The sequence below is a fragment of the Cervus elaphus genome, chromosome 11, assembly GCF_910594005.1.
Source record: "Cervus elaphus chromosome 11, mCerEla1.1, whole genome shotgun sequence".
In the NCBI taxonomy this organism is placed as follows: domain Eukaryota; kingdom Metazoa; phylum Chordata; class Mammalia; order Artiodactyla; family Cervidae; genus Cervus; species Cervus elaphus.
In genome coordinates this window covers 89,341,250-89,368,187 of record NC_057825.1, presented here as the reverse complement: position 1 = coordinate 89,368,187, position 26,938 = coordinate 89,341,250, and the positions used below count along the sequence as shown (strand labels likewise).

The 26,938-nt window shown below is 48.7% G+C and overlaps 1 protein-coding gene across 1 annotated transcript; it reads right to left on the bottom strand.

Moving 5' to 3' along the window:
- Positions 1 to 211: 211 nt before the first annotated feature.
- On the bottom strand, positions 212 to 26,611 carry VAX2 (ventral anterior homeobox 2). The gene is made up of 3 exons (XM_043916635.1): positions 26,288 to 26,611; positions 7,228 to 7,415; positions 212 to 870 (listed from the first exon to the last, which is right to left on the bottom strand). The coding sequence occupies exons 1-3, from the start codon at positions 26,523 to 26,525 to the stop codon at positions 430 to 432; spliced, it is 867 nt and encodes a 288-aa protein (XP_043772570.1). The 5' UTR covers positions 26,526 to 26,611; the 3' UTR covers positions 212 to 429.
- Positions 26,612 to 26,938: the final 327 nt, after the last annotated feature.

Here is a 26,938-nt window from a genome sequence, read left to right as displayed (position 1 = left end):
AAGCTTGCAAAGGGCAACATGTACCAAAAAAGGCATGGATGGTGCTACCATGGGAGGTGAAACACCTGGGTGGGAGCTTGAATTGGGAGCAGGAGTCAGGTGGGTACCAGATTCCCCGGCTGTGAACATGCCTGTCAGGGAGACCAGTAGCCTGATTCCCTCCCCTGGAGGGGCAAGAGAGGGGACGGAGGCAGTGGCGTGCTGTGGGGACTCGATTTCCCTTCTTGTCATTGTTTTCCTTTTATTTCAGTGAGACACACACACACTGCACTCACACACACACCCGCTGCGGACCAGCGCCGGCCACTGGAGAGTCTCTGAGCTGGGGGTGGACGGGGCAGGGCGGGCGGCTGCCCCTTCTGCCTCTGGGCCCAGGAGGCAGGGGTGGTGCTGTGTTTGGGGACTCAGTGTCACGCGGGGGGTCGAGACTTAAGCGTTGGCCTTCTTGCTACCGCCGCCGGGGCTGCCCACTCTCCGATCCAGCCGGCTGTAGGGCTCGAAGGCCGAGGAGCCCAGTTCGTAGCCAGCAGGCAGGTCCAGGAGCGGGGTGGTGGAAAAGCAGAGCGCTGGCGGAGGGGGCGGCAGTGGGGGCGAGGCCGAGGCCGAGGTCAGCGGGTTGAGGTGTGGGGAGGAGTTCCTGGGGTCCCCCAAGGAGGTGCCCCTGTGGCCGGCAGGCAGGCCTGGTGGGCCGGGGGTCAGCGCCAGGAGGCTGGGGGCCCTGGGCATGGACAGCAGCCGGCCGTGTTCCAGCAGCCGCAGGATGTTGGAGGTGGCGAAGGCCTTGGACGCCGAGGAGGACGCCCGCTTCTCCAGGTCTCTGCTCTGGTCTTTCTTCTGCTTGGTGCGGCGGTTCTGGAACCAGACCTTCACCTTGGGGCAGAGCGAGGGGAGGGGAGTCCGCGAGGGCGAGGGGACAGGGAGTAGGGGGGAGCGGGGGTGCAGTGAGAGAGGGAAGAAGAGCAGTCAGACTGTCGTCAGAATCTTCCCGCCAGCAGCCTGGCTAGGGGAACAAGAGACCCTGGCCCCCCAAACCCACTGCTACCCTGACTCCTGGATGGGGGGAGGCACAGATGAGGTCCCCCTCTTGGCCTACACGCCTTTCACTCTTAGCCACCCCCACTTCCTCCTGTCTCACCTCCCCCCGACCCCTAGCCCATCTCTGAAGGGGGCTCCCTAGCCCATCTGGCCATCCCCCTATTTGAACCTCTTGGCATCCCCCTCCCACCCCATCACCTATAAAGCACCTCTCAATATGACACCCACTATAAGAGGACGTGTCAGGATGGTGCGGGACACCTCCAATGGCCACATTCCCCAAACTGGGGATAGAGAGGTGCCAAGTACCCCACATCCTAAATGGAGCCACCAAAGAGCAGAGACCGTTCTCAAGGCTGATGAGATGAGAAGTTGCCCTCTACCAGCACCAAGCACCTGGCACCCAGCATTCCCAGCATTCCAACCCCCCCCCCCCCATAGAAGGAAAGGAAGGCTGGGAGGCAGGCGAGCTCAGTGGTCAGTTCTGCGGGCCCCTCACGGTGATGGGATTTTCTCCCCTCTCTGGGGAAGGACAGGGTGCTCCCCCAAGGATGCAGGTTGGGAGTCCTGAAGTGTCTGAGGAGGAGGGACCGACAGTTGCTCCCCAGTTGGCAACCCTGTCAACTGCTGCAGCACCCAGGTCCACGTCCCCAGGACCTAAGCTCCCTTGCTCTGGCTGGGAGGTGCCGGAAGGCTGGCAGTTGGCTGAGCAGTGTGCCAGCCGGGGACCGTGGAGTGGAGGGCTGGGAAAGAGAAGCATGGGGAGACCCACCGGTTTCCTCCAGCTTGGGAGGACAGAAGGGAGGACAGCAGGGAGGACAGAAGGGGGGAAGGAGAGGTGGGGAGGAGGAGCAGGGCCGGGAGGCTGGCCCGGGAGAGAATGAGGGCAGAGCTGAGGCTGCTTGGGGCGATGCCTACCAGGCCCCCTGTGGGAGCAACCGACCCTCCAGCCAAGGCCTCTGGCCATGAGGCTCCTCAGGCCAGAAGGTGCCACCCTCCCTGCCCTCCTGACCCTGGTGGTCACTGTGGGGGAGGGGTACCACACTCCCCCCTCCTTTCTAGAGGCTTTCTAGAGGGCTCTTCCCCTGCATGTCCCTCCTGCTCTGAGTGGAGGAGGGGGAAGAAGAAAAGATCTGAAATACATATGAGTTGGGTGTTTTCAACAGGATTGGATTGCTTTTCGATAAATGAAAGTGACCAGGGAGCTAGGGGATCTACCTGAGGTTGATTCCTGCATTCACTCACTTGCTCATGCATTCAGCAGATGTGGACTGAGCATCCAATCCCTGGGTTGGAAAGATCCCCTGGAGGAGGGCATGGCAGCCCACTCCAGTATTCTTGCCTGGAGAATCCCATGGACAGAGAAGCCTGGTGGACCATGGTCCATGGGGTTGCAAAGAGTTGGACAGGACTGAAGCTACTTAGCACGCACAGAACATGTGCCAGGCACTGTTCTAGGCGGCAGGATCCTCGCCGTGTAGGGTGGGCAGGGTATCGGGGCAGACAGATGATAAACAACAAATACAAGCGAATAGGTGTGGCTGTCGGTGGCTTTGACGCCGTGTCGGTAAGTGCTTTGAGCGGCATCTCTCAAAGGATTCGTGGTGAGGAGTCACTTTTTAATGTTTCCAATCTGTTGTGGACCAATACTTTCGTAAAATACAATTAAAGTGAATTGTTAGAAAAACTGCCCTGTATATTTCTAAACATGTACTCTCCATTTCTGTATTAACTTGGTATGCACAGACAACGGCTGTGGATTGGCACTTTGGGGACCCCGGTGGAGAGAAAGGGGGCACAATAAGGAGAGGAGAGTCAGGGAGGCAGTGTCTTATCAGTGGGGTGGCAAACACGGCCCCTCTAAAGAGGTGACATTTGAAGCTGATATCAATGAAGGGCAGTCAAGGAGGAAGGATGACTCGGCCAAGTCTGGCTGAAAGATGTGACTGTTAGTCACACTGAAACTTGATTGCTCCAGGAAGAGGTCCTGCCAGATCCTTGGGGACGTGGCTCTGTGTGTCCCTGTAATCCTTTCCCCTGCTGGGAAGCCTTCTGGGTTCTCGGCCAGGCACCACCCCCAGGGACCCCTGAGTTTCAGTTCTCATCTTTAAGATAAGGACAAAAACACCTGAGTTGTGGCAGAGATCAAACAGGAAATCCTTGGGGCCCACAGTCCGTGGGAGGTGTACTGCTCACCTTCCCTGTTCCTTCCTCTGACCTGGAGGGGGAGGACAGACTCAGAGGTCACGGTTCCTTCCCTCTGGACCCTGAGGATGGAGCAGGAGAGAGGCTGACCGCTGCCCACAAACACAGGGCAAGTAGGTACAAAGGGAGCGGCAGTAACGAGGTGCGACCCACCAGGAGGGGAGCTTTCCAGGGGCTCCTGTCCTGTCCTGTCCTGTCCTGGGTGTAACAGGGAGGGGAGGGCCTTCCTGGAACAGCTCCAGGTACGCAGCAGGCAGTCAATGATATATTTGCCCAAAAGTACGGGTGAATATATCTTCCCAGTGGTAAAGAATCCACCTGCCAATGCAGGAGACCTAGGAGACTCGGCTTTAATGCCTAGTAGGGAAGATCCCCTGGAGGAGGAAACGGCAACCTGCTCCAGTATTCTTGCCAGGAAAATCCCATGGACAGAGGAGCCTGGCAGGCTATAGTTCACGGGGGCACAAACAGTTGGAAACGACCTAGTGACTAAGCACGCATGCATATGCACAGGTGAATATGCTGAGAACTCCACAAAATTCTAGCCATGTAAACTTGGCAAGTTAATTAGTCTCTCTGAGTTCAACTTTGTGAAATGGGAATAATATTATTCATAAAGTCATCTTTTTTTTTTTTTCAGTGTTTTGACTGCGTCGTGTGACCTATGGGAACTTAGTTCCCTGAGCAGGGATCAAACCCACGCCCCCTACATTGGAAGCTTGGCGTCTTAACCATTGGACCACCAGGGAAGTCCTGAAAGCTAACTTTTTATTAAGATTAGATGAGCTAATGAATGTGCCTGCTTTACATTTTGAGCATGGTATTTAATTTCTGTGTGCCTCTGTTTCCTTCTCTTTAATATAAAAATAATAAGGAGCCATTGTGTTGTACTAAAAAAAAGTACACTTAGCTTTTGTCCCTGGGTCTTGGTTCAGAGCTCCTTGTTGTTCATAACCAGCCCCCTCTGAGCACACCTGAGTTTATGCTAATGAGGTGACGCAGGGTGGACCCCTAGTTTTAGAATGGGGGTTGGTCGCAGAAAGACCAAACCTGTAATTAGAGGGTTGGAACTTTCATTCCCTTCCCTCCAGGAAGCATAATGGGTCTGGAGACTGGGTTATAAAGACTCTTGAACAATGACGTTTCCTCCGTGAACTCTCCCCTCTGTATCTGGTTCTATGCATCTCTTCTATACGCCTATTTCTGAGTTGTATCCTTTATAATGGGGTTTCTCTGATGGCTCAGTGGGTAACGAATCCACCTAGCCAATGCAGGAGATGCAAGAGACGGGGGTTCCATCCCCGGGTTGGGAAGATCCCTTGGAGCAGGAAGTGGCAATCCACTCTAGTACTCTTGCCTGAATAATCCCAATGGACAGAAGAGCCTGCTGGGCTACAGTCCAAGCGGTCACAAGGAGTCGGACATGACCTAGCACAGCATGTATGCATGCATCCTATATAATAAATGCATTTGTAGAAGTAAATACAGTGTAAAGAGTTTTCCTGAGTTCTGTGAGTCATTCTAGCAAATTATCAAACCTAAGGAGAGGGTGTGGGAACCTGCCTTGTATAGCTGGTCATAACCTATGGCGTGGGTGTTACCTCCAGGAGTTGAGGTCAGAACTGAATTGAGTTGTATTGTTGGACACCCAGCTGGTATTGGAGAACTGGCTGCTGCTGGTGTGGGAACACACCACATAGTGTCAGAAGAAAAACCTCACACCTGTTCTACGAGCTGGTGGTGAGGACCAAACGAGTCAGAACATGTCTAGCACTTAGAACAATGCCTGGCACACAGGAAACTCTCAGCGTTAGTAATGCTGTATATTGTCTGCCAAGCTCCAGGGCCAGGGGAAGGGGAAGGAGGCTGGTAAGTTGTAACCAGTCAGTTGAGGGTTCTTTGAGGGTCCACTGTGTACCCAGTTGTGTGCTGGGCTCCCCAAGGAGGCCTGAAGAGCAGATGTGCCCTTCAAATACATTCTTGTTTTGGGGAAATGCACACGGGTTGGTGCCCACCATCGCCCCCACACACACCCACCCACATACACACCACACTTTACAGGTCAAGCCATGTGGAACAGGTCTTGCAGTGAGGTCAAGAAGCCTCAGGGAAGGCTTCCTGGAAGAGAAGGGACTTGGCTTTGACCTTAAAGAACAGATAAAGGTGGCCTGTACTGGCAGGGCAGGGAAGGATGAGGACTGAGGAGTTGTTGGCCTGGGCACCTGAGGTGCCCTTGCGAAGAATGTTTCAGAGGGGGGAGTTGGGGGGGTAAACTACGTGAGACAAAGGGAAATTAGGCCAAACAGGAGGAGGGACCCTGTGCCTACACCTCAGACCCTGGTCTGAGGGGGTCTCCCTGGCTCCCTCTACGCGCTCTGCCCCGCCTGGCCACTGCAGGCCTCCTGGACAAAGCCTGGCTGTCCAGCCCAGCTGAGCTCAGCTAGAAGGAGGGCCCAGCTGCCCCAGGCCATCTGCTGGGCTGTTTGGGACTCTACAGGGGCGGCTGGAGGAAAACAGGCCAGAGGGAGATGCCCCGGCTTGCAAGACAGCAGGGTGGTGTGAGGAGAGCCTCCCCAATCCTCCCCCTCCCTCTCTGCTTCCTTCTCTCCTTCCTCTCCTCTTCCCTTCATGCCTCCTGGTTTGGCCCTTTTGATACATTTATTGGTACCTCAAGCTCTTTACTTGTAGCTAGACTTAGAGTCTCTGAGTCTTTTTTTGACAAGCTCCAGCGTGGTTGCCCAGTATACAGGCAGCATAAAGGGGCCAGATTGCTTGTCCAAATCCTAGTTCTGGAACTTATTCATTGTATGACCTTGGGCATCATAACCTCTCCTGATGGGTAAAATGGGATATTACTGGTTGCTACAATCACAGGGTTGTAGGGGTTAGCAAACTAACATAACTAACTTGGAACAGTGTCTTGGCACAATAAATATTGGGGAAGCATTATTATTATTACTACCACCTTTTTGTTGACTGCATTGCACGCCCTTACAGGATTTTAATTCCCAGACCAGGGACTGAACCCAGGTCACGGCAATGAAAGTATGGAGTCCTAACCACTGACCCCCAGGGAATTTCCCACTACTACTATCATTATTATTTAGATCTATTAGTTTGAATAATACTGCTCCAATACTTTGGCCACCTGATGCAAAGAGCCGACTCATTGGAAAAGACCCTGATGCTGGGAGAGATTGAGGGCAGGAGAAGGGGGTGACAGAAGATGAGATGGTTAAATAGCATTGCCAACTCAATGGACATGAGTCTAAGCAAACTCTGGGAGACCGTGGAGGACAGGGAAAGCTGGCGTGCTGCAGTCCATGGGGTCAGAAAGAGTCAGACACAACTTAGTGACTGAACAATAACGACCAGTCTGAAATGCCTCCATTCACACAGAGTAGGTGCTCAGTTTACAAAAGTCTTTCCTTTGGGTCGGGCAGACCACTGCTAAGTGCTAAGCCCTACCTGGGTGAAGGGGGAGTTCAGACCTTTTCTCTCTAACAGGAGGTTCTGAGGCTCACTGGGATGAAGGGAGGATGGGAAAAGGCCCCAAAAGTGGAAATGAGAGGTCCCCAACCCACATCTGTAATGCCTCATCGCTTTCCTGAACCTGTGCTCCCAGCAAGCCAACCCTGCCCCATGCCTTTCTGCAGGCTCCCTCCTGCACCAACAAACACCCCCTTAAGCCACTGCCTTCATCTTGAATGTCCCTCTCTCCTATCTCTCTGGCCTTTCCCCAAATTCCATCCAAAGGGCCTGATAGATCCAGAAGTGCCCCACTACCCCACCTCCAATGGCAAATGCCAACTTTCTCTTGTCAGCACTGTGTTTATTTGCTCTGGTTTACCAGTAACTTTAAGCCTTTCCCTAATAGATGTCTGAACTCCAAAGCTGGGTTTCCGGGCAGCAGCCCACCGGCCTCATAACCCAGGGCACTCCTGGATGCCAGGGTAGCCGTGGAATGGCCTGGCCCTGCCCTTTTACCTGCGTCTCAGAGAGGTTCAGCTGGCGGGCGAGCTCAGTGCGCTCCCGGCCCACCACGTACTGGCAGCGCTGGAACTCCATCTCCAGGCGGTAGAGCTGCTCAGCCGTGAAGGATGTGCGGGTCCGTTTGGGCCGGTCCAGGTCCAGGCCCTTGGGCAGAACAATTTCTCGGATGGTTCCTTTGGCATCTGCAGGGGTCGTGAAAGGATGCAAGTTAGTTCACTAGTTAAGGATGTAAGCCGCCAATGAACATCTTAATTAGAGGCTGCGTGGGACTTCCCTGATGGTCCAGTGGTTAAGAATCTGCCTGCCAATGCGGGGGACACAGGTTTGATCCCTGGTTCACAAAGATCCCATATGTCTCAGAGCAGCTAAGCCTGTGGGCCACAACTACTGAAGCCTGGCCACCTAGAGCCTGTGCCCCAGATCAAGAGAAGCCATCACAATGAAAGCCTGAGCACTGCAACTAGAGAGTAGCCTCCTGCACATAGCAACAAAGACCCAGTGCAGCCAAAAATACAATAAACAAAAAAATTTAAAAAAAAGAGGTAGCATGATCTGATGGGAAGCTCCTCAGGTCTGGGCCTGGCTGTGTGACCTCTGACAAGTTGCTTACTCTCTCTGGGCCTAGCCTCCTCAATCACCCAATGCAGTATCTTGTGTATGTGAATGGGCCTCAGTACAAATGTCAGGTTTATCATCCAGCCTGGGCAGAAGGGACTCACTTTGCCCCAGCCAGGATTCTCTTCCTTGGCAGGATAAGAAACAAATGTAAAGAGAAAATACCAAGTCCTCAAGTGCAGAGGAAAGGATGGTTTAGAGTTGGATTTGATCAATCAGATAAGGCTTACTGGAGGAGATGTCCAGAGCCAGGTCTGAAGCTGTGTGTGTGTGTGTGTGTGTGTGTGTGTGTGTGTGTGTGTGTGTGTGTGTGTGTGTGTGTGCCACTGCCACTGTGTCAAGCGGCTGGGGTGCCTTCCAGAGGGGGAATTTCTGCCACTCCCTGTGTGCTGAGTCCTGGACAGCAGGGCCACCCTCCTGGTCCCTGGACCAACGTCACCCATGCAGGGCATCTCCAGTATTTTGAAGCCTACTTAAGAGAGGTTGAAAAACCTGCAGCTAACATTTGCGATAGTCCCACTTAAAGAACTCAGCTAAAGCAAAATTTCTTGGAGGTGGGGGGTGGGGAGGTGGATTATACTATATACATTAGCCTTAAGTATAGGGGCAAAGATGATCCATGTTTGAATCACACACACTGATGGCTTCAAATCTAGTTATTAGAAAAGTTTATGTCAAAAATTAGAGTGTGGAAATATGTAGCATCGTATTCTGTGCATGCGTGTGTGAGCTCAGTCATGTCCGACTCTTTGCGAACCCATGGACCATAACCCACCAGGCTCCTTTGTCCATGGGATTCTCCAGGCAAGAACACTGGAGTGGGGTGTCAATTCCTACTCCAGGGGATCTTCCCAACCCAGGGATCAAACCCACATCTCCTGTGTCTCCTGCCTTGGCAGGCGGATTTTTTGCCACTGTGCCACCTGGGATTTACCAAACCTCCCCCAACACATGCTGTTGATAATAATAAAGCTAAACTAACAGTAATTTGCCATTAATGTCAATGGGAAACTTCTCAACTCAAGGCAGCCCTGATGAAGCACAGGTAACAGAGCAAGCCTCCAAGGTTGCAGGAACTCCACCCCGCTCCAGAGGGCACGCACAGTTTCCAATGTGATCAGAAGCTTTAGCAGCCTTGGCCACTAGCAATAATAGCTGACATCTCTGCAGTGCGTGCTCTGGGCCAGGCACCGTTTTAAGTGCTTAAACCCTCCCTATGTCTCAGTGAAGTTGGAATTGTGATTATCCCCATTTTAGAGATGAGGAAGTGGAGGAACACATTATAAGTACCTACCCAAGATCATACTGACAGTGTTTAAAAAACTCTAGAAACACTGTCATTTTACTTAACGAATACCCTCCTTTAGTAATTCTTAGTGATTCCATTAATAGGTTATAGTGAAGAGATAGATTATAGACATCATGGGTAGAAAATGGAATCTTCTGACAGGCTCACCATTGCCCTGGAAGACGCAGGAAAGGAATTGCATTTGGGAGGTGCTGTCTGTCAAGAGGCTCCTTGTGAGCCATAAGACTGCAGAACCTACTTTTAGAACCTGAGATCTCTCCCTCCAAGTCCTGTAGTATACTTTATGAGACTGGCTCTGCTTACCTCCTATTAGGGCCAGTTAATGTTCCCCACTCCAGGAGGTACTCTATTTATTTGGCTGCACTGGGTCTTAGCTGTGGTTGTGGGATCTTAGTTCCCCGACCAGGGACTGAACCCGAGTCTCCTTCATTGCAGGGTGAGTTCTTAAGCACGGGATCACACGGGGCAGTCCCACTCCAGGGTGCACTTTGGCTCTTCATAGGCTCCTGGCTCGGCTCACAGGTCATACCCCTGATCTCAGAGGTTCAAACACCTTCGTGTTCTCAGTTAGCCCTCAGGGAGAGGGTGAGCCTGGGGATGCAGTCATGGCCCAGAGGCTGTCACCCCCCACACTGGGCTGGCCTTTCCGGGGTGCTGGGCAGGACACAGCACACGGATGGGAGCCTTGCTCTTGGCAGGTTGGTAGAATCAGGCTTTTTTGAACAACTCAAGCTTCCCCCCTCCAATACTTTCTACATTTCACAACAGTGGGTTAATGTTTGTGACCCCATTGTGACTGGGTCCTCTTTGCTCAGGTTCTACTGTTTCCAATTGTGAAATCAGGCTCAGAACTTTCCTCACAACACCCAACGAACCCATCTCCAAAGGCACTGATTTTATTAAAAGTATCTTGGGGGGTGTGAAGAGGAGAAAGGGTGATGGATGTCATATATGGTGCCGGAAGCTTCACATCCGCTTCCGGGTGAGCCTCTTGGAGCCCACCTGAAGCCCTGAGCCTGCTCCTGACCTCTGATGTCAAACCATACAGCCCTTCTCCTCCTTTCCTCCTTGGAGAGGAGCTAAGAGGGGTATTCCTGCCTCAGGGAACAGCCGAGGACAGCCCTCCTCCACAGGGCCAGGAGAGGCAGGAGCATGGAACAAGCACCTTAGACTTGTCCCCGGATATCCCAAAAGTGAAAGTGAAAGTCACTCAGTCATGTTTGACTCTTTTCGTCCCCTTGGACTATAGCCCACCAGGCTCCTCTGTCCATGGAATTGTCCAGGCCACATACAGAAGTGGGTAGCAGTTTCCTTCTCCAGGGGATCTTCCCAACGCAGGGATCAAACCCAGGTCTCCCGCATTGTGGACAGATTCTTTACCTTCTGAGCCACCAGGGAAGCCCCAAAGGCCGTGCAAATGAGCAAAGGAAAAGAGGTTCAACCCCACTAGCCGTCAGGAGAAAACAAATGAAAACCAGGAGAAAAATGATCAGAGGCGCGAAAATGAAGAGTGAGAGTTCCAAAGGCTAGTGAGGATACCTAAAAACTAGATGCCTCGTTCATTGCTGCTGGGAATGTAAAATGGTGCAGCCACTCTGGAAACTGACCTGGCAGTTTCCTAAAAGGTTAAACCTATATTAACCATGGAACCCCGTAACCTCATTCCTGGGCAATTTATCTCAGAGAAATAAAATCTTAGGTTCACATCAAACCTACAGGGGGATATTCACAGCAGCTTTATCTGTAATAACTCCCAAATGGGAACAACCCAGGTGTTCCTCAATGGGTAAACGGATAAACAAACCGTGGTACAACAATGACTATAGATAGACACAACAATTTGGATACATCTCCAAATGACACAGTGAAAAAACCCAAGGCAGTCCTTCAGATTATGTACTGTATGATTCCATTTATATTACATTATCAAAATGACAAAGTTGTAGAGGAAGCAAACAGATGTGTGCTGCCAAGGGGCTGGGGAAGGGGGACTGTGACTACAAAGGGGTAGGTAGCAGGATGATGCTTCTTGGTGGTGTCAAAACAGTTCTGAATCTTGATTTCGGTGGTGGTTACATGGATCTGTAAGTGTAATAAAATGTCACAGTACTATATACTAAGAAAAAAGTGTATGCAAAAAATGGGTGAAATCTGAGGAAGGTCACTAGTCTAGTTAATTATATTGAATTAATGTCAATTTCTGGACGTTGATCATGTATTACAGTTATATAAGATGTCACCATTGTGAGAAGCTAGGTTGCAGATACATGGGGCTTTTCTACCATTTTTGCAACTTCTTGTGATTCTCTTACTATTTCAAAATAAGACATTAATAACAACAACAACAAAACAGGTTAGAATGATGTTTTGTCACAGAAACTGACAAATCTGTTCGTGTAAAGAATACAATAGAAGCTCCCCAAGTGCCTCTGCATTTCACTCGTAGTTTGTAAGATGATTTAAAATGATACATAAATAAATCTTTGTCATTTCAAAAGTTATGCAGCTATTTTAGTGTTTACTAGAACAAATTTAAGTCTATGATTTTACATACTCAGCATGAAGCTAAAGTAGACATTTCATTTGAAAATATAAAATATTCTTTCCACAGATTTGTCAGTTTCTGTGACAAAACATCAGTCTAACCTCTTGGCATGTTTTGTTGTTGTTTGCTAAAATATTAAGTAAATAAATGAAACATGGATATAATAGAAATGGTAATGGTGGGATTCAGATTACTGAATATTGGGAAAAAATGAAATAAGGAGTATACAATGAGAGCCATGGATATACACTGACAGAGTCTATGATAAAGGGAACATTCTTCTGTATGTCTAGGCTCTCAATGCAGTTAAGTAGATTGAGGACCATAAATTATCCAGGTTTGGAATAAAATTAGGTTAAATTCATGTCTCACACCATAAAGAATAATGCTTCAAATGGAATAGAGAGCAAATTGTAGACTGTAAAATGATAAAGGTATTACAAGAAAATATGAAAAGCTATTTTTATTTTCCTAAGCTTGGGAAGAGTTTTCCAAGCAAGATGCAAACCTGGACTGTAAAGGAAAAACAAATGATGTATTCAACTATATTAAATCTAAAAACTTTATATGACAAAAGCATCAAAACCAAGATAAAATACGAAGTACACAATTGAAAGTCTTTTTTAAAAGACAGAGAAATAATATCCAGAATATATAAAATGCAATTAAGAGTAATTATTTTAAAAAGGGGCAACAGTCTAATAGAAAAAATGGTCAAGTAATTTTTGTGAGCCATTCACAGAAAACATATCCAAATGGCCAATAAATATGTGAAAAGATGAACACAGCTTCACAGTAATCAGGATAATGCAAGTCCAAGCAACAGTGGATCATTTTTTACCTCCCATAAGACTGGAGAGACATTAGTAGATGATTAATAAAGCAAAGATGCACTGTTGGTGATTCCACACTCCCATTAACTGCTGGTAGGACCATAAATTGTCATAATCTTTCAAGGCTGCATTTGTCAAGTTTATAGAAGCACGTAATTATTGCCCCAGCAATTTTATTTTAAGCACAGACTCATGTGCTCCAAGGTATACATAAAGATATTTGCAGCAGCATTGTTCAAAATGTTGAAAATGTGAAAGCATCCTGAGTGTTCCCCGCAAGGGACACAGATGAACAAATTATGATACATTCATGCCGTTCATATTTTATAAAATACCATGTAGCTAAAAGAATGAGGCAGTATCCATATAAACTGACATTAAGTGAAAGAAAGTAAGTAGTACTATCCCATTTATGTAAATAAAACAACTGTGTATATTCAACCATTCAACATAAATTTAAAAAATGCCTGCATGTGTTAGTTGCTCAGTCGGTCTCACTCCGCAACCTCATGGACTGTAGCCTGCCAGGCTCTTCTGTCTGTGGGATTCTCCAGGCAAGAATACTGCAGTAGGTTGCCATTCCCTTCTACAGGGGATCTTCCTGACTCAGGGATTGAACCCGGTCTCTTGCATTGCAGAGAGATTATTTACTGTCTTTGAGTCACCAGGAAAGCTGTAATAAATGCCTACTATGTGCCAAATAGTACTCTTGCATATGAGGATATAGAAATGAGCAAATTTGACAAGGTCCCTGTTCCAGTAGACCTTGTACTGGGGAGACAGACAGATAATAAATTAAAAAATGAATATGTAGAGGCTTCCCTGGTGGTCCAGTGGCTAAGAATCCTGCCTTCCTGTGCAGGGGATGTGGGCTGGATCCTTGGTTGGGGAACTAAGATCTCCTGTACCACAGAGCAACTAAGCCTGAGTACTGCAACCACAGAAGCCCACATATCCCAAGGAAGACCCAATGCAGATAAACAAAACAAAACCAAAAAATCTAATATGTAAGGTAATGATAAACACTAGAAAGTAAAACAACGGCATGTTTCTGACCTTCTCCAAATAGCTAACATCCAATAGTCAGTGCTTCTGTGCTTGCTCTTTTAGCTAGGACCAGCAGAGGAGACCGCTCATCAAAGTCAAGATAATGGATAAACCAAGGATGCTGCTAGCCAGTGTTTCCAATTCCTTCCAGGCACACAGTAGGATTGCATTCATTTTCTGCCCTTTGAAATCAGATATGGCCACATGATTTGTTTTAGTCAAGAGGAAGGGATGCAGTCACTTTCAGGGAACATGTCAAAAGCCAGGTCTGGATTTCTCACCTCCCCTTCCCTCTACTGGGATGGTCCAGAGGCAGAAGCCAAGCCGGAGCTTCATCAGCCTGGGTTTCTGAGTACCAAGACAAGCCCCTTCCCACTTGTGATGGATTTACCAAGTGATTTAGAAATATATTTCTTTGTTAAACCTCTGAGATTTGAGGTTGTCCCTGCAGCAAAATTTAGTCCCTCCTACTGACAGAGCCCTCTTTCCTGAATTGTTGCTTTTCTAGGTGGAGTTATGTGTGTGGGGGACATCAGGAAGGAAGGACAGCTTAGTTCCAGAGCCTCTGGGTGGGTAGGGTCTTGTTAGGGTGAAATGCATGAGTCTAAGTGGAATGAAGGCTGAGTTTTGCTGTCCTTCAGGTCTCCTCAAAGAGGGGTGAGCCTCAGGAGTACCAGGGAGAGTGAATTCCACCAAAGATCCTTTGCCATGGGAGAGGTGGTGACTCCTGCCTGATTACAGATAGCTAACACTCTTGACCTCCAGCACCAAAAATGACCATCTCCCACTAGCTCTCCCAGTAGACCCCCTCAAAGTCTTACCCAGACTTCATCAAGGTAGCACCCAGCTAGTTACTTTACATGATAAGCTGTTAACACACTCATTTTTAAATGTAACAATGTCCTTTCTGCCTTAATCTACAAATGAAATGTAATCACTATGAAAATTCCTTATAAAAAAAACCTCATTCTCCAGTATACTGGAAACATTGAAAATGGAAGAATAGTTGAGAAAAAATGTGCAAGAATAAGGAGAGAATTCTTGCATTACCGTCACAGCAAAATATACTACAAATCTACAGCAACTAAACTGGTGATGCTGGCACACGAGTTATGAAGCAAATCCACGCCTATGTGAGGAACTGCGATATTATCAAGATGAAAGTTCAAATTAGTTGGAGGAAAGACAAGATTACTCAAGACCTGGCTTTTGGACAGTTAGTGCATCATCTGGAATAAAGTCATTTATCTCACAGTGCATGCAAAACTATATACAAGATGGATTAAAACTTTAGATGTAAAAAAAAAAAAAAAGAAAAAAAAAACTTTAGATGTAATAAATAAATCTTTGGAAGTGGAATAAAAACACTAATGAATTTTAAAAAATAAATAACAGATTTGAGTACCTAGAGAAAAAAACTGCTGCAGGATGAGAGACAGTTAAAAGAAAAGCGACAGATTGGGAGACTATTAATAATACATGCATAACAGTCTTAATGTCTAGTACACAGCCTTTATAGCCTAACGAGTAAAGTCAAGCAGTCCAGTAGGAAACTGCACAAATTATATGAAAGGGTTACTAAGAGAAGAAGAAATACTAGTGGCTAATAAATATGAAAAAATACGCCCAGAGGGACTTAGAGAAAATGAAAATTAGAATAGAAAAGAGATAACTTTTTTTTCAGATACTTTATCAGACTGGGAAAATTGTACTGGCAAAGGTGAGCGAAAATAGGTTTTCTCAAGCTCTATTGGTGAGAATACAGGTTAATAGAGGAAAGGTTTTTCTTGAAGGACAATTTCACAGTGCCTAACCTAATTTAAAAATGTATAGTTCTTTTGTTTCGGAAATTTTACAGAGGTTTCTACCCCAGAGAAATATTGTATATTTCATAAAGAGCCACTGTTTGTAGCAGTTTGTAAGAAGGGGTGGGAGAGAGGAAAAGCTGAATGTTTATCAATAGCAACACTGTTGATGAAGCCACAGTCGAGTCATGCCTTTGGTTGTTGTGTAGACATTAATAAGAATGAGGTACATCTTCATATACTGACCTGAATAGGTGTCCACCATATACTGCTACATGAAAACAAGTTCATGTGTACAAGCCCAGTTTTATAAAGAACAACAGGTAAAAGTAAAGTGTGTATGTGTGTGCCCATGGGCTTATATCTATATAGAATTAAATCTGGCAGGATGGACACCTCTCTTTTCTGTTCACTCTGTGGAGTGGAAGCTGGTAAGGAAGGAAAGATATCCCCCATTTTACTTCATGTATTTCTTTACTATTTGGTGTGTTGCGAAGACTGTCACAGTCTGCAGACAGACTATTTTAGCAGTGTGCAAAAAAAAAACAACCCACTTTCGTAATATATAACTTACATATTTATGTTTTCAATTACCAAAGCAAGTCTAGGAGGGTATATCTTGGGAGTGAAGTGCCTTGGGTGGGGTAAAGGAAGAGTTTTCAACTTACACTTCATTTCAGCTTGAATTGGTTTTATAATTAAAAGAATATTTTATGCTTCAGAAATGAAAAGACATGAGAAAGAAAAACAAAAGACAAATTATAAACTCAAAAATTGTAACATATATTGAATTTTTGTAACAAAAATTTTAAGAGTATTCTAAGTTATATAACATATACATTATATGTAATATATGTAATATTGTTACCTTTGGCTGGAGAAGAACTTTCTACTTGAGAACTAAAACATAGAAGCCCAAAAAATTTGAGTCAAAAACAACAACAACAACAACAACCCAACTCACAGCAAGGTTGAAAAAGAAAAAGAAGAAAAAAGAAATGAAATAGATCTGGGGATGTTTGCAACATATGTCACAGAAAAGGGGATCATTTTCTTTCTATATAAACACACTAAATATGTGTATATTTGTATGTTTAAATATGTTACATATATGTTATATATTTATGTAGTCTATACATAGTTTACAACTATAAAAAAACAATGAGTAAGCCAATAGAGAAATGGCTATGCATATGAATGAAAAATTCACAGAAGAGGAAATAAACATGAAAAATAAGTATATGAAAATACACTTAACCTGACTAGTAATCAAAAACACCAATAAAACAAGATTTTTTTTTTCACTTGAAAAGATTTTGCTCTAAAAGACTAAGTACATCCTAGGTTGGGAGGATGTGGGGGAGAAATGGTATATTTATACACAAACTCCAGGGGTATAAATTAGTACATTTTGGTGTTTAGAAATATCAATCATAATTTTAAGTGTATATACTCGGATTTAAAAATTTAACTTCTAGGAACTTCCCCTGTAATTATATGCATACCAGATATATGTGAAATGATGTTTATTATTTTAAAATTTTTATCATGAGAAATTTCAAACATACAAAACAAGAGCAAAAGAGAGAGAAAGAGAAAATATAATGAATTGTGATATACCTATCCTCCAGCTTCAACAATTATAAACTCAGTAACAATCCTAGCTCTTCTATCTCCCTATAACTTTAAGCAAATCCCAGTCACCATGTAATTTCATCCAGAAACATTTTTATAAATGTTTTTATAAATCATTTTATAAGTATCTTTAAAAAGCAATCACAATACTACTGTCACAATTAGAAACATTAACAACCATTCCTTAATATAATAAAATGTCTCACTTGTTTTCATATTGTCTCATAAATGAGACTTTTTAATAAATCTCTTCAAATTAGGATACAAAACATTGAAGTATTGTTTGTAATTGTGAAAAAGTAGAACCATCCTAAATATCCATCACCAAGGGACTGGTTAAATAAATGTTATTATATCTGCATAATATAGTATTATGCAACTGTTAAAAATAACAAGGTAGTTCTAGATTGAAAAGTATCTATTAAATGAAGAAAAGAAGTTTGCAAAAAAAAAACCCTCACTCTTGCAATCTATAACTTATTTATGTTTTTCAATGTCTAGGGAAAGTTTGGGAGGTTGCATCTTGGGAGTAGAAGTGTATTATGTGGGGGAAATGAAGAAATTGCAACTTTTACATGATATAATAAAACGGCATGGATTGATTTTGTAATTAGAGATTTTATACTTCAGAAAACAAAAGACATCAGAAAAAAATTAAAGGACAATTTATAACCCCCCAAATTGCAACATATATTGAAAGCAATGAGCCACTGTCCACAGTACAGAATTTCTAAAAATCAATAAGGAAAGGAATATTTGAAAATTAAAATGGTCACATGAAATGAATTAATAGATAGCAGAAGTGCAACTGGCCAATAAACATGAAAAGATGCTCAACTTCACTGATAATCAAAGAAATAAAAATTAAAATGCCAGTGAGGAACTTCTTAGCAAAGATGTGTGAGATATATAATGTCTAATATGGGGAGAGGGCAAAGGTGGGGGTCTAAATTGCTAAACTTTTCTTCCCCTGAAAGAACAATTTAACATCTATCAAGAAAAAAAGTGTGAACTGTGATAGCAAGACTTGGGGATACAAGCACTTTCAGGCATTGCTAAGGGGCGTAGGTACCATCTTATTGAGGACCCTTGGGCATTATCTTTCAAATCACAAACACAGATACTCTTTGACCCCATAACCTACTTTCAGGAACTTCTCTGACAGATAAGACCCACACATGTGGAAATGACCAAGGAACAAGCATATTTAATATAGCATTGTATATAATAACAGAAGATAAGAAAAAAGCTAAATGTCTACCATTAGGGCACAGGTGGTATAACATACATTATGGTCTATCCAGTCTCTAGAAATGGAATACTATGCATTTGTAAAAAACTAACAGGAGTTCTTTATACCCTAAGATACACTGGTAAGTGAAATTAGCAAGGTGCAGGAAAATATATATAGATACGACCATATGCATAACAAGCAAAAGGAAGAAAAAATAATGGACTGGCTGACAGAATCATAGAAATGATTTGGAATAACATATTGGAAAGCAGTAAATAATGGCTGCCTTTGAGCCCAGTGGGAATTGGAGGATGGGGAAGGATGGGAAAGAGATTGCTCATGTGTACTTAAAACAACTTTTTGATATTTGAATCAGATGAATTACTATTTTAAAATTAAAGGAAACACATTAAAAAATTTTAGAGTGTAACTCTTTTTTTTTCCACATGAATTTTCAATCATGCTTTTAATGAAAAGATCATAAAATAACAACATCTCATCACCGTACATTAAGGCTGCAGGTTCTGAATGGAGAGATCAGTGACCAGCTTCACTATGACACTCGAGGGCTATGCGCCTGTGGCTCTGACCTGAAGCAGCAATTCCACTGCTAGGAATTTATCTTTAGGAAACACTCAAGGGCTCAAAGACCTGGGCATTGGGAGTTCATTTCTCAAGCTCTCAAACTTCCCCAGTAACTGAAAAAAATTAATAGGTAAGTTATATATTACAAAAGTAAGATTTCCCGCAAATTGCTGTTTTTCATTTGATAAAATTTATTCAATAAATATCTTTCCATCTAGAAGTGCTTCATTATTTTTAACAACTGCATAGTACTACATTATGCAGCTATAATAAAATTTTATTTAACCAGTCCCTTGTTGTTGGATATTTGGATTGGTTTTACTTTTTCACAATTACAAAACTTCAATGTACCAGAGGAAAACAACAGGAACACCCTTCTAGAGGATACGAAAATCCGCTTTCCTCCTCCTTTGGAGGAGGGGAAATACTGTGCAGAAGGGGAACAGTGTGAAATGGTTGGGTGGAAAAGACCCCAGGGGGTTGAAAAAAAAATTTTTTTAATGTTAAGTTCCAAGACAGCTTATGTATACAAGAGGGGAGAAATCTATGGAAGCACATCGGTGGCTATTTCTGGGAGCTTCCTACCACGTTTTTTTTTTTTTAAACCTTGAAACCGTATTGCTTTTTTTTTCTTAGTTTTTTTTCCCATGTGGACCATTTAAAAAGTCTTTGTTGAATTTGTTACAATGTTTCTGTAAACGTTTGGGTTTGTTTTTTCCACAGGCTTGTGAGATCTTAACTACCCCACCAGGGATGGAACCCGTATCCCCCCACCCCTGCATTAACCACTGGACCACCAGGGAAGCCCCCATATTGCTTTTTGAATTCAAATGCTCTACCTGTTTTGTTCCCATCTATTTTGTGAGCGTGGTCTTGTGTTCTTCGCTGGGTGTCTTCCACCCGCCGAGCCCTGGCTGCCAGCAGCTCTGCGGTGGGCGGGGGGACAAACAAAACACAACAAACCTAACTTTAATTATCCCGTTATTTCAAGCTCCAACCAAGGAACGGAGGCCTGTGAATTGGACGGGGAGAAGGGGCGCAGATTTACCTAATTATTAATATTTCCCTGGTTGGCTCTGCAGCGGAACCTCCCCCAAGCAACTGCGGAGAACCGGGAGACTCACTACCGCCCTGCGGGCCCTGCTCTTGCCCGGCCTCCTCGTCCAGACTCTGCCTGCCTCCAGACTGCCTCCGTGTCCCTGGGGATCCAAAGAACGAGTAAAAAGAACCATATTTGAGCTTTTTCAGGTTTTATATTTCAGTGGCCCCCGAAGTTGACGATTGCACAAAATTCCAAAAATAGGGCGCCGTCAACTTTCTAGTTTAACGATTATTCTGTCCTCTGGCATCATCACCGTTTCATGTTAGGAACGCCTTTGTAACGTCAAAGAATAAGGAGGTGACTGCAGGACAGACGTTCTTCCCGGGGAGGGGCGTGGAGGCCTCCTACCTGGTGAAACCAGAGGTTGGTTTTGCTTCCTCTAATTCATTCGGCAGATATTTACTGAGTGCCGACTGTATGCACGCGTAATGCGTCTGGGGAGACCAATAGGGTTTGGCGGGTGCGGTGTCTACCTCCTACGTGGTCCCTGCGTGGTGTCTAGGGGACCCGGCTTGCACCCTCCTTCCTTGAATTGTTCGCCTACATGGCTCCCTCGCCACCCAGGCCCTGCCGCCGCCCCGGCGGGCCAGGAACCTCGCATGTCCCGCTTTCCAGATGGTCTCTCGGTTGGTTGTCAGCGGCAGCAGCCCCACCGTGCTGGTCTGGCACGGAGTTGCTTAGTCGCTCGGTCGTGTCCGACTCTTTGCGGCCCCGTGGACTGTGGCCCAGCAGGCTCCTCTGTCCATGGGGTTTTCCAGGCAAGAATACTGGAGTGGGGTGCCATTTCCTCCTCCACTGGCACACAGTAGGTACTCGTTAATGTTTGTGGAATCAATCAACTAGCAAGCGAAGGGCAAGCTCATGGGAAAACGTGGGTGAGTGGGGTCGGGGGTGGCAGTAGCGTCTCACAGTCGCGCCCCCGCCCCGCCGCGCTCGCAGCCCTGGCTTTTCCAGGTCCGCCCACTCTTCCGCTTTGCAGGCCAGATTTCGTCCTGGCGCCGCCTCCCCTTTTTGCGGTGTCCGCTGCCACCTTGGCACCCCTAGTCGAGACCATCCAACCTCCCTCCTGGATGTGGACGGAGTGGGGCAAAACAGGCGCACAGACCACCCGGGTCCCGGGGACCCCTGGGTCGGCCCACTCGCCCCGGAGTCCTCTATCAGAGGTTTTCACACTGGGGTACGCAACTCCGCGGGATGTACTGCCGGTAACCCGCTACCGACTTTCCGAGGAGGGTCAGGCCGATCTTTAGTTTATACTAAGCACACAGGAAGTAAAGACAAAATTCATATGCTTCCTATACCGTCCCCCACCTCGCCGCCCATTTAAAATACAAATCAAAGAGCGAACTGAGAGGGAGCTTGGGTTGGTTACTTCGGCCCCAGACTTGAGTCGGGGTAATTGAAGAAATGGCGTCGAGCCAACACGAGCCTTAGAAGCCCTGTCTAGCTCCAGGGGGTGCGCAGTTTGTGCGGCGACTCGACGCGTTTGGTGCAGCCGAACAAAGATCCAGGGACGCACGCTGCGGCAGTCCGCTCCCTCCCCTCCAGTTCCTAGTACCCACCCACTGTCCCGGCCGGGTCACCCGGGGACCGCCTAGAAGCTCCGACCTTTCAGGCGCGCGCGCGCGCGCGTGTCCGTGTCTGCTGCGCGCGGGATGCTGGCGGCGGGTCCACAGGCACCCGAGTTCAAGAGACCAGCCAGGGCGGCAGCGCTAGCTGAGCACCGGAGGCGCCCCGGAAGGCCCTTCACAGCTCCCAGAAAATGAAAGTGTGCACGCAAGACACACCAACACGACGACGCATTTGTCTGCAGGTCTGCTTCTGGGGGTATGTGTGTCTTGGGGGTGGGGTGGAAGCATGGATATCAGATAAAAAATAAAGACCCAAAATGATAGGGTACACCTAGACCCACCGTGAGAATGTGGGTCCTTCCACCAAAAACAAAGCAAAAGGAAAAACATAACAAACATAAAACGAAAACAATCCTAGGAAAATAAAAAAGAAACCTAATACTCCCCACGAACTCCCCAAATAAAACCAAAACCAAAACCCAAATCCCCAAAGCACAATCCCCTGCATGAATCATTTAAAGCTTTCAACCACTGCCTGGGAGGTATGGTCCGGTTATCTCTTAACAGACATGTTGAGGCTCCAGTCCCAAAGTCTGGTGCTCGGAGGGCCCAGACACAGGGCCTTGCAATCCAGCGGCTCCTTCCAATAAATACTCTGGGTCACCGACTCCATTGCCAGGACACCCCATCTAGGACGGTGGGGGGTGGTGGTGGCAGGTGTGCCCTCGTGGAGTTGCCATGACTTGGGTGGGGGTTGAGGACGCTAGGTCCAGTTCGAGTCATCCTGGGTATTGGGACTGCTGTAAATCCAACTGGAAAATAGGTGATGCCGTTCAACGCTGAGCCCAGACCCAGCTGCAGAAGGGGTTTGACTGTTCCCTGGGTTGCTACTAGCTCAAGCCCCCCAAAAGGCTTGGCCCCTTGCCCAGCATCCTCAAACATGTCCGCAGCATCCAAGGCTCTGCCTGGTGTATGCCATTGTGCTATTTCCACCAATACATTTCTGCAGCGCGGGTCCAGTACTGCCCTCAATTCTCAGGGGGCTAGACCCCGCTAAATTCAATCACCCCTTGCTCCAAACTCACATCCACAGAAGGAATTGTTCAGCCATAGCCAGAGGCCCTGGGCACATCCATCGGGATCCCAGGCGAAAGCATTTCTGCTAGTGGGTGTTGGTGCTGCAGGGGTGAGGGGAGCAGTCATTCACTCAGTCCGAGGATTCCTGCAGTTTTCCGGTCCGCCTGTTACCAGACAGAGGGGTGCTGAGTCAGGCCCAGGATGTCACAGTTCTCAAGGTGCGGGAGTGCACTGGGGTCGCCTCTGAACTCTGTAGACTCAGGCCCAGGTGGCAGTGCAGAGTTGAGGAGGCCCGACTGGGGTTTTGAGACTGGCAGGTCAGAGGGACGCTTTGTGTGCGCTGGGATCAGCGCTAGCCATTGTTCATAACATCTGCTGGGTGGGTGAGGCTGGTGGACCGCCATTCCCGGATCTGTCCAGAAGCTGAATTGACTCTGAGTCCATTTGAAAATCACCTAAGTGCATCTGGGTGTGCAGATCAGAGCATGGATTGTGAGGTTTGGGAGTTTGGGGTGAGACTTGTCCCCCCTCTTTTGACTGAAGGGATCCCGGCTCCACCGAAAAGGCAGTCCCACTCAGACCGCAGCGAACTTGGAGCTGCAGCTTTCTTTCCACCTGCTTCCTGCCCACGGCTTGTCTTTTCCAAATGCCCCTGTGGAAGCCTAGCTGTGTCCTCAGTGGAGTGTCTGGGGTGCCTGTTGCGTGCACACCCCTGTTATCGCGGAGCCTTGCTTGTGCCCCTGTGTGGTGTGAAGCGGCCTCCATCTTGAGGCAGGGGCTATGGCAGGTCGGCCTCCCTGGCTCCCTGACCCACATTTTGCAGGGGCAGGGAAACTTCTGTGATTGGCTGTGTGAGGGTTCCTCGAAGGGGATTGGGGAAGGCCGCACTGTGTGTCTGCAAGGTGGCACTGGGTCTCCTTCCATCATCCAGTCCCGGTCCCCTTGGCTGCTCACCTCCGAACGCTCACACAGCCTCTGGGGCCAGGGGTTGCGGTGGGGGAGGCCTCTGAGGGAGGAGGCCCACGGCCTGAAGCAGTTTTAGTCTCCTTGGAGCTCCTACCCTTCTCGTTCCACAGAATATTTATGGAGATCCTGCTGCTTGTTTGCAGTTTTATAGACAACATCTCTGGCCCTGAGCACAGGCACTCAAGGGAAGAGCTATGCTTTCTTCGTTCAGATGAGGAAACTGGGTCACAGAGAGGCAAAGAAACTAGCTCAAGTTCAAAGGGCTATGAGCCTTGTATTCCAAATCGGCTTCACGTAATTCCAGCACCAGGCCTTTCTCTTATTCCTCTGCGTCTTGGGACTCCCTCAACAGGTCTGCTACCTTGGGGTGGAGCCCTCAAGGGAGCAAGGGAAGGAGGCAGAAAAACAGACTCAGAGAGTGGGGCTCTTTCCCAGAACCTTCACCCCGCCAGCAACTTAACAGCGGACACACTAACCGCCTACTCTCCCCCACTGTGTGGTTTCCTCCACGGGTACTTTGGGAGGATAGATCCTTGGAGGTCAAGGGCGCGTTGGGCGGGGGACCAGGGTGCTGTGGACTTCCTTTCACCAGTGCTGGGCCTCCGCCCTGGGCCCAGTGGGGCCCGGAGTGACGCAGGTGACTCTGGCTAGGAGGGATTAGCGGTAAATGACGTCCCTGGTATCTGAGGCCTGTAATAACCTCCTTGTCGCTAAATGGAAAAGGACAGAGAGATTTACGCGGGCCCTGCATTTACCTTTTATTTAAGTGAATAAATACCTCCTCTGTACTCTCTCTCCATTCTGTTGTCTAAGCGCAGTGGCGCTGCTGTATCGCCTCCATGAATTTGGGAAAGTACAGCTGATGGTGCACACTAGCTGCCCCACATCCAGCAGGGGTCCATGATTGCTCCTGGAGTGTGTGGTCTCTTGGAGGGCATCATTTTTGATCCTACCTTCCAAGAGTCAACACCTGGGAGTTATCTGTCATCGCATGCGGACACAAAATCTATTCCATCTGCACGGAGTTAGAGCAGAAGGGATGGTAGGCGGGTACAAAACTACAACTGTTCAGGCAGAAGGAAACGAAAAACCCACAGATGAAGTGTGAGGTGGTGAGTGTCCTTAATCTGGGAATGTGGGCTTAGGAGGCTGATTTCTCTGTTTCTGGAAGCCTTGCAGATTTCCTTAACGGAATTCCAAACTGGCTGCTAATGCCTTGTACACAGGACACCCCACAGTCTACGGAATGGATCTAATTTAATCCCAAGTGCCCAAGAGGTCCACACACCTGTTGGTTGGGGACCACCTCCTTTGACCCCCAAAGCCTGCCCCTGACTGGCACGGAGTGACTCTACCTGGCCTGGAGCTTCCTGTGTTTCCTGAAGACCAGGGTCCCCGAGTCTGTGTCCGGGATGGTCATCAAGCAACTTCACACTGGGCTGCCTCCACGCTGTGCCTTTAGCCCCATTCCCAGAGTCACCCAGACTCAGCAGCTGTGGGGAGGCCGTGAGCGACCAGGCCAAGGTGTCTCAGTCTGTGTGTGGGTAGCTCACACACAGCCCAGCCCGGATCACACTCGGGGGTCCTGAAGCTGGTTTCCCTTCCCTAGGCGGTGGCAAAGGAAATCAGCTCCGGCTGATTTCCTTCTAGGCCTTCAGGCTCTCAAGAGAAGCGATCAAAAAGAAAGGGCAAGAAAAAGGCAGCGGGAGGAACCGGGGACAGCCGCTACCCTCGAGTGGCCTCTTTCCGCTGGGTCTCCCAGTCCGGGACTCTGGGATGGTGGGGGAAACAGACCTCGGGCTTCGCCGCGGCCTAGGGACGGGCTTAAGGCAAGACCTCGGAATCCCCTTTCTTCTCCTGTCTTGCTGGGCGAGGCCGGGATCCGGCGAAAGGCGAGCCTAGAGCTGGGCGTGAGGCTGGCTTTGGGGGCCGGGGAAGCCGCAGCCTCTCAGCGAGGAAACCAGGCAGAGCCAGGCACTCGGACTCTTGCAGGGAGGGAAGGCGGGGAAGGCAAGCTCGGCGGATGGAAATGGCCGGGAAAGAAGAGAGGAGGGCGAAGGGCGAGGGAGAATCGGAGAGACGCGAGAAGCCAGGCCGTGAGAAGGCCGCGCCGAGGGCCGGCTGGGCCCAGGCGCCGCGAGGAAGTGGGAACCGCGAGAGCGAAGCCCCGGCCGACGAGCGCGGCGCACGCCGCCCTCTGCGTTCCGGTGCCGTCTCCCGGGAGCAGCCCGTGCGCCTGCGAGGCCGGGACCGGGAAGCGGGGCTGGGCAGGGAGCGGGGAGGCGCCCGGCAGCTGAGCGGAGCCCGGGCCTTCTCCTCCCGCGGTTCCGGGCGCTGGTCCCTCCTCGCCCTGACCCCGCGGAGCGCTCGTGACGCTTTTCTCCGCACCCGCCGCGAGGGCCGCGGGGCGGGGACTCGGCTCTCCGCATCCCCGCACTCTCATCTCGCCCCCCGCCACGGTAACCCGCGCGGGTGAGACTAGAGAGCTGAGCATCTCAAGGCACTGAAACGGGAATCTCTCACGTACCGCTCGCCGCTTTGTCCCCTGCACTCAGCTCAATGTCCAGCACACAATGGACGCTCAAAATAATGTTTGCTGAATGAATGACTGGACGACGATCGTCTGAATGAATATAGGACTTGGGAGGTGGAGGCTGCAGGAAGGTCGGAGGCCCCGGAGAGGGAAGGGAGGGGAGTTCAGTGGGCCAGGGCTTCGAGCCGTCCCCTTACCTCGCACCAGGATGCGGCGGCAGTGGTCTGCCTCGCCGAGCCCCGGCTGCCCGTCGCTGTCGGCGCCGCTCTCCCTGGAGCCCGCAGGGCTGGAGTCGGAAGTCCCGGCAATCTCCCTGGGGCTGCGGCCGCCCGCATCAGCGCTCGAGTCTTCTGCTCCGCCGCCGTCCCCGCCGCGCCCGCTCCGCGACTCCCGGCGTGCGGGGCCGCGGTCGCGCTCAGCGCCCCCATCGCCCATGCCGGCCGCCACCGCCGCCTTCGCCACCGCCTGGCCAGCCTGGGCCGGCCAAGCCCGCGCCTCCCCGCCCCTCGCGCCCCCGGCGCCCCCCGTGCCCCCCGCCCGACTCCTCCCTCTCCGGCCCCGCCCCCGCCCGGCCGCCCCACCCCTCTCTGCTGATTGGGCCCGAGTCGGGGTTCTCCGACTCCCAGCGGCGCTACGGAGCTGCGCTGGGGGTGGGGGGTCGTCCGCCCTCCTACCCCTAGTCTAGCCGCACTCGGAGCCCGGCAGAGGGAGGCCGAGGAGGCCCTGGGGTACCGAGGAACGCCCTGCATCCCTCCTAAAGTTTATCAACTCCCTCCCCCAACCACCAGCCTGCTCCCCTCCCCACTCCCTTCGTCCCCAGGGAAGCGCAGTCTCCGCACTCCGGCTCT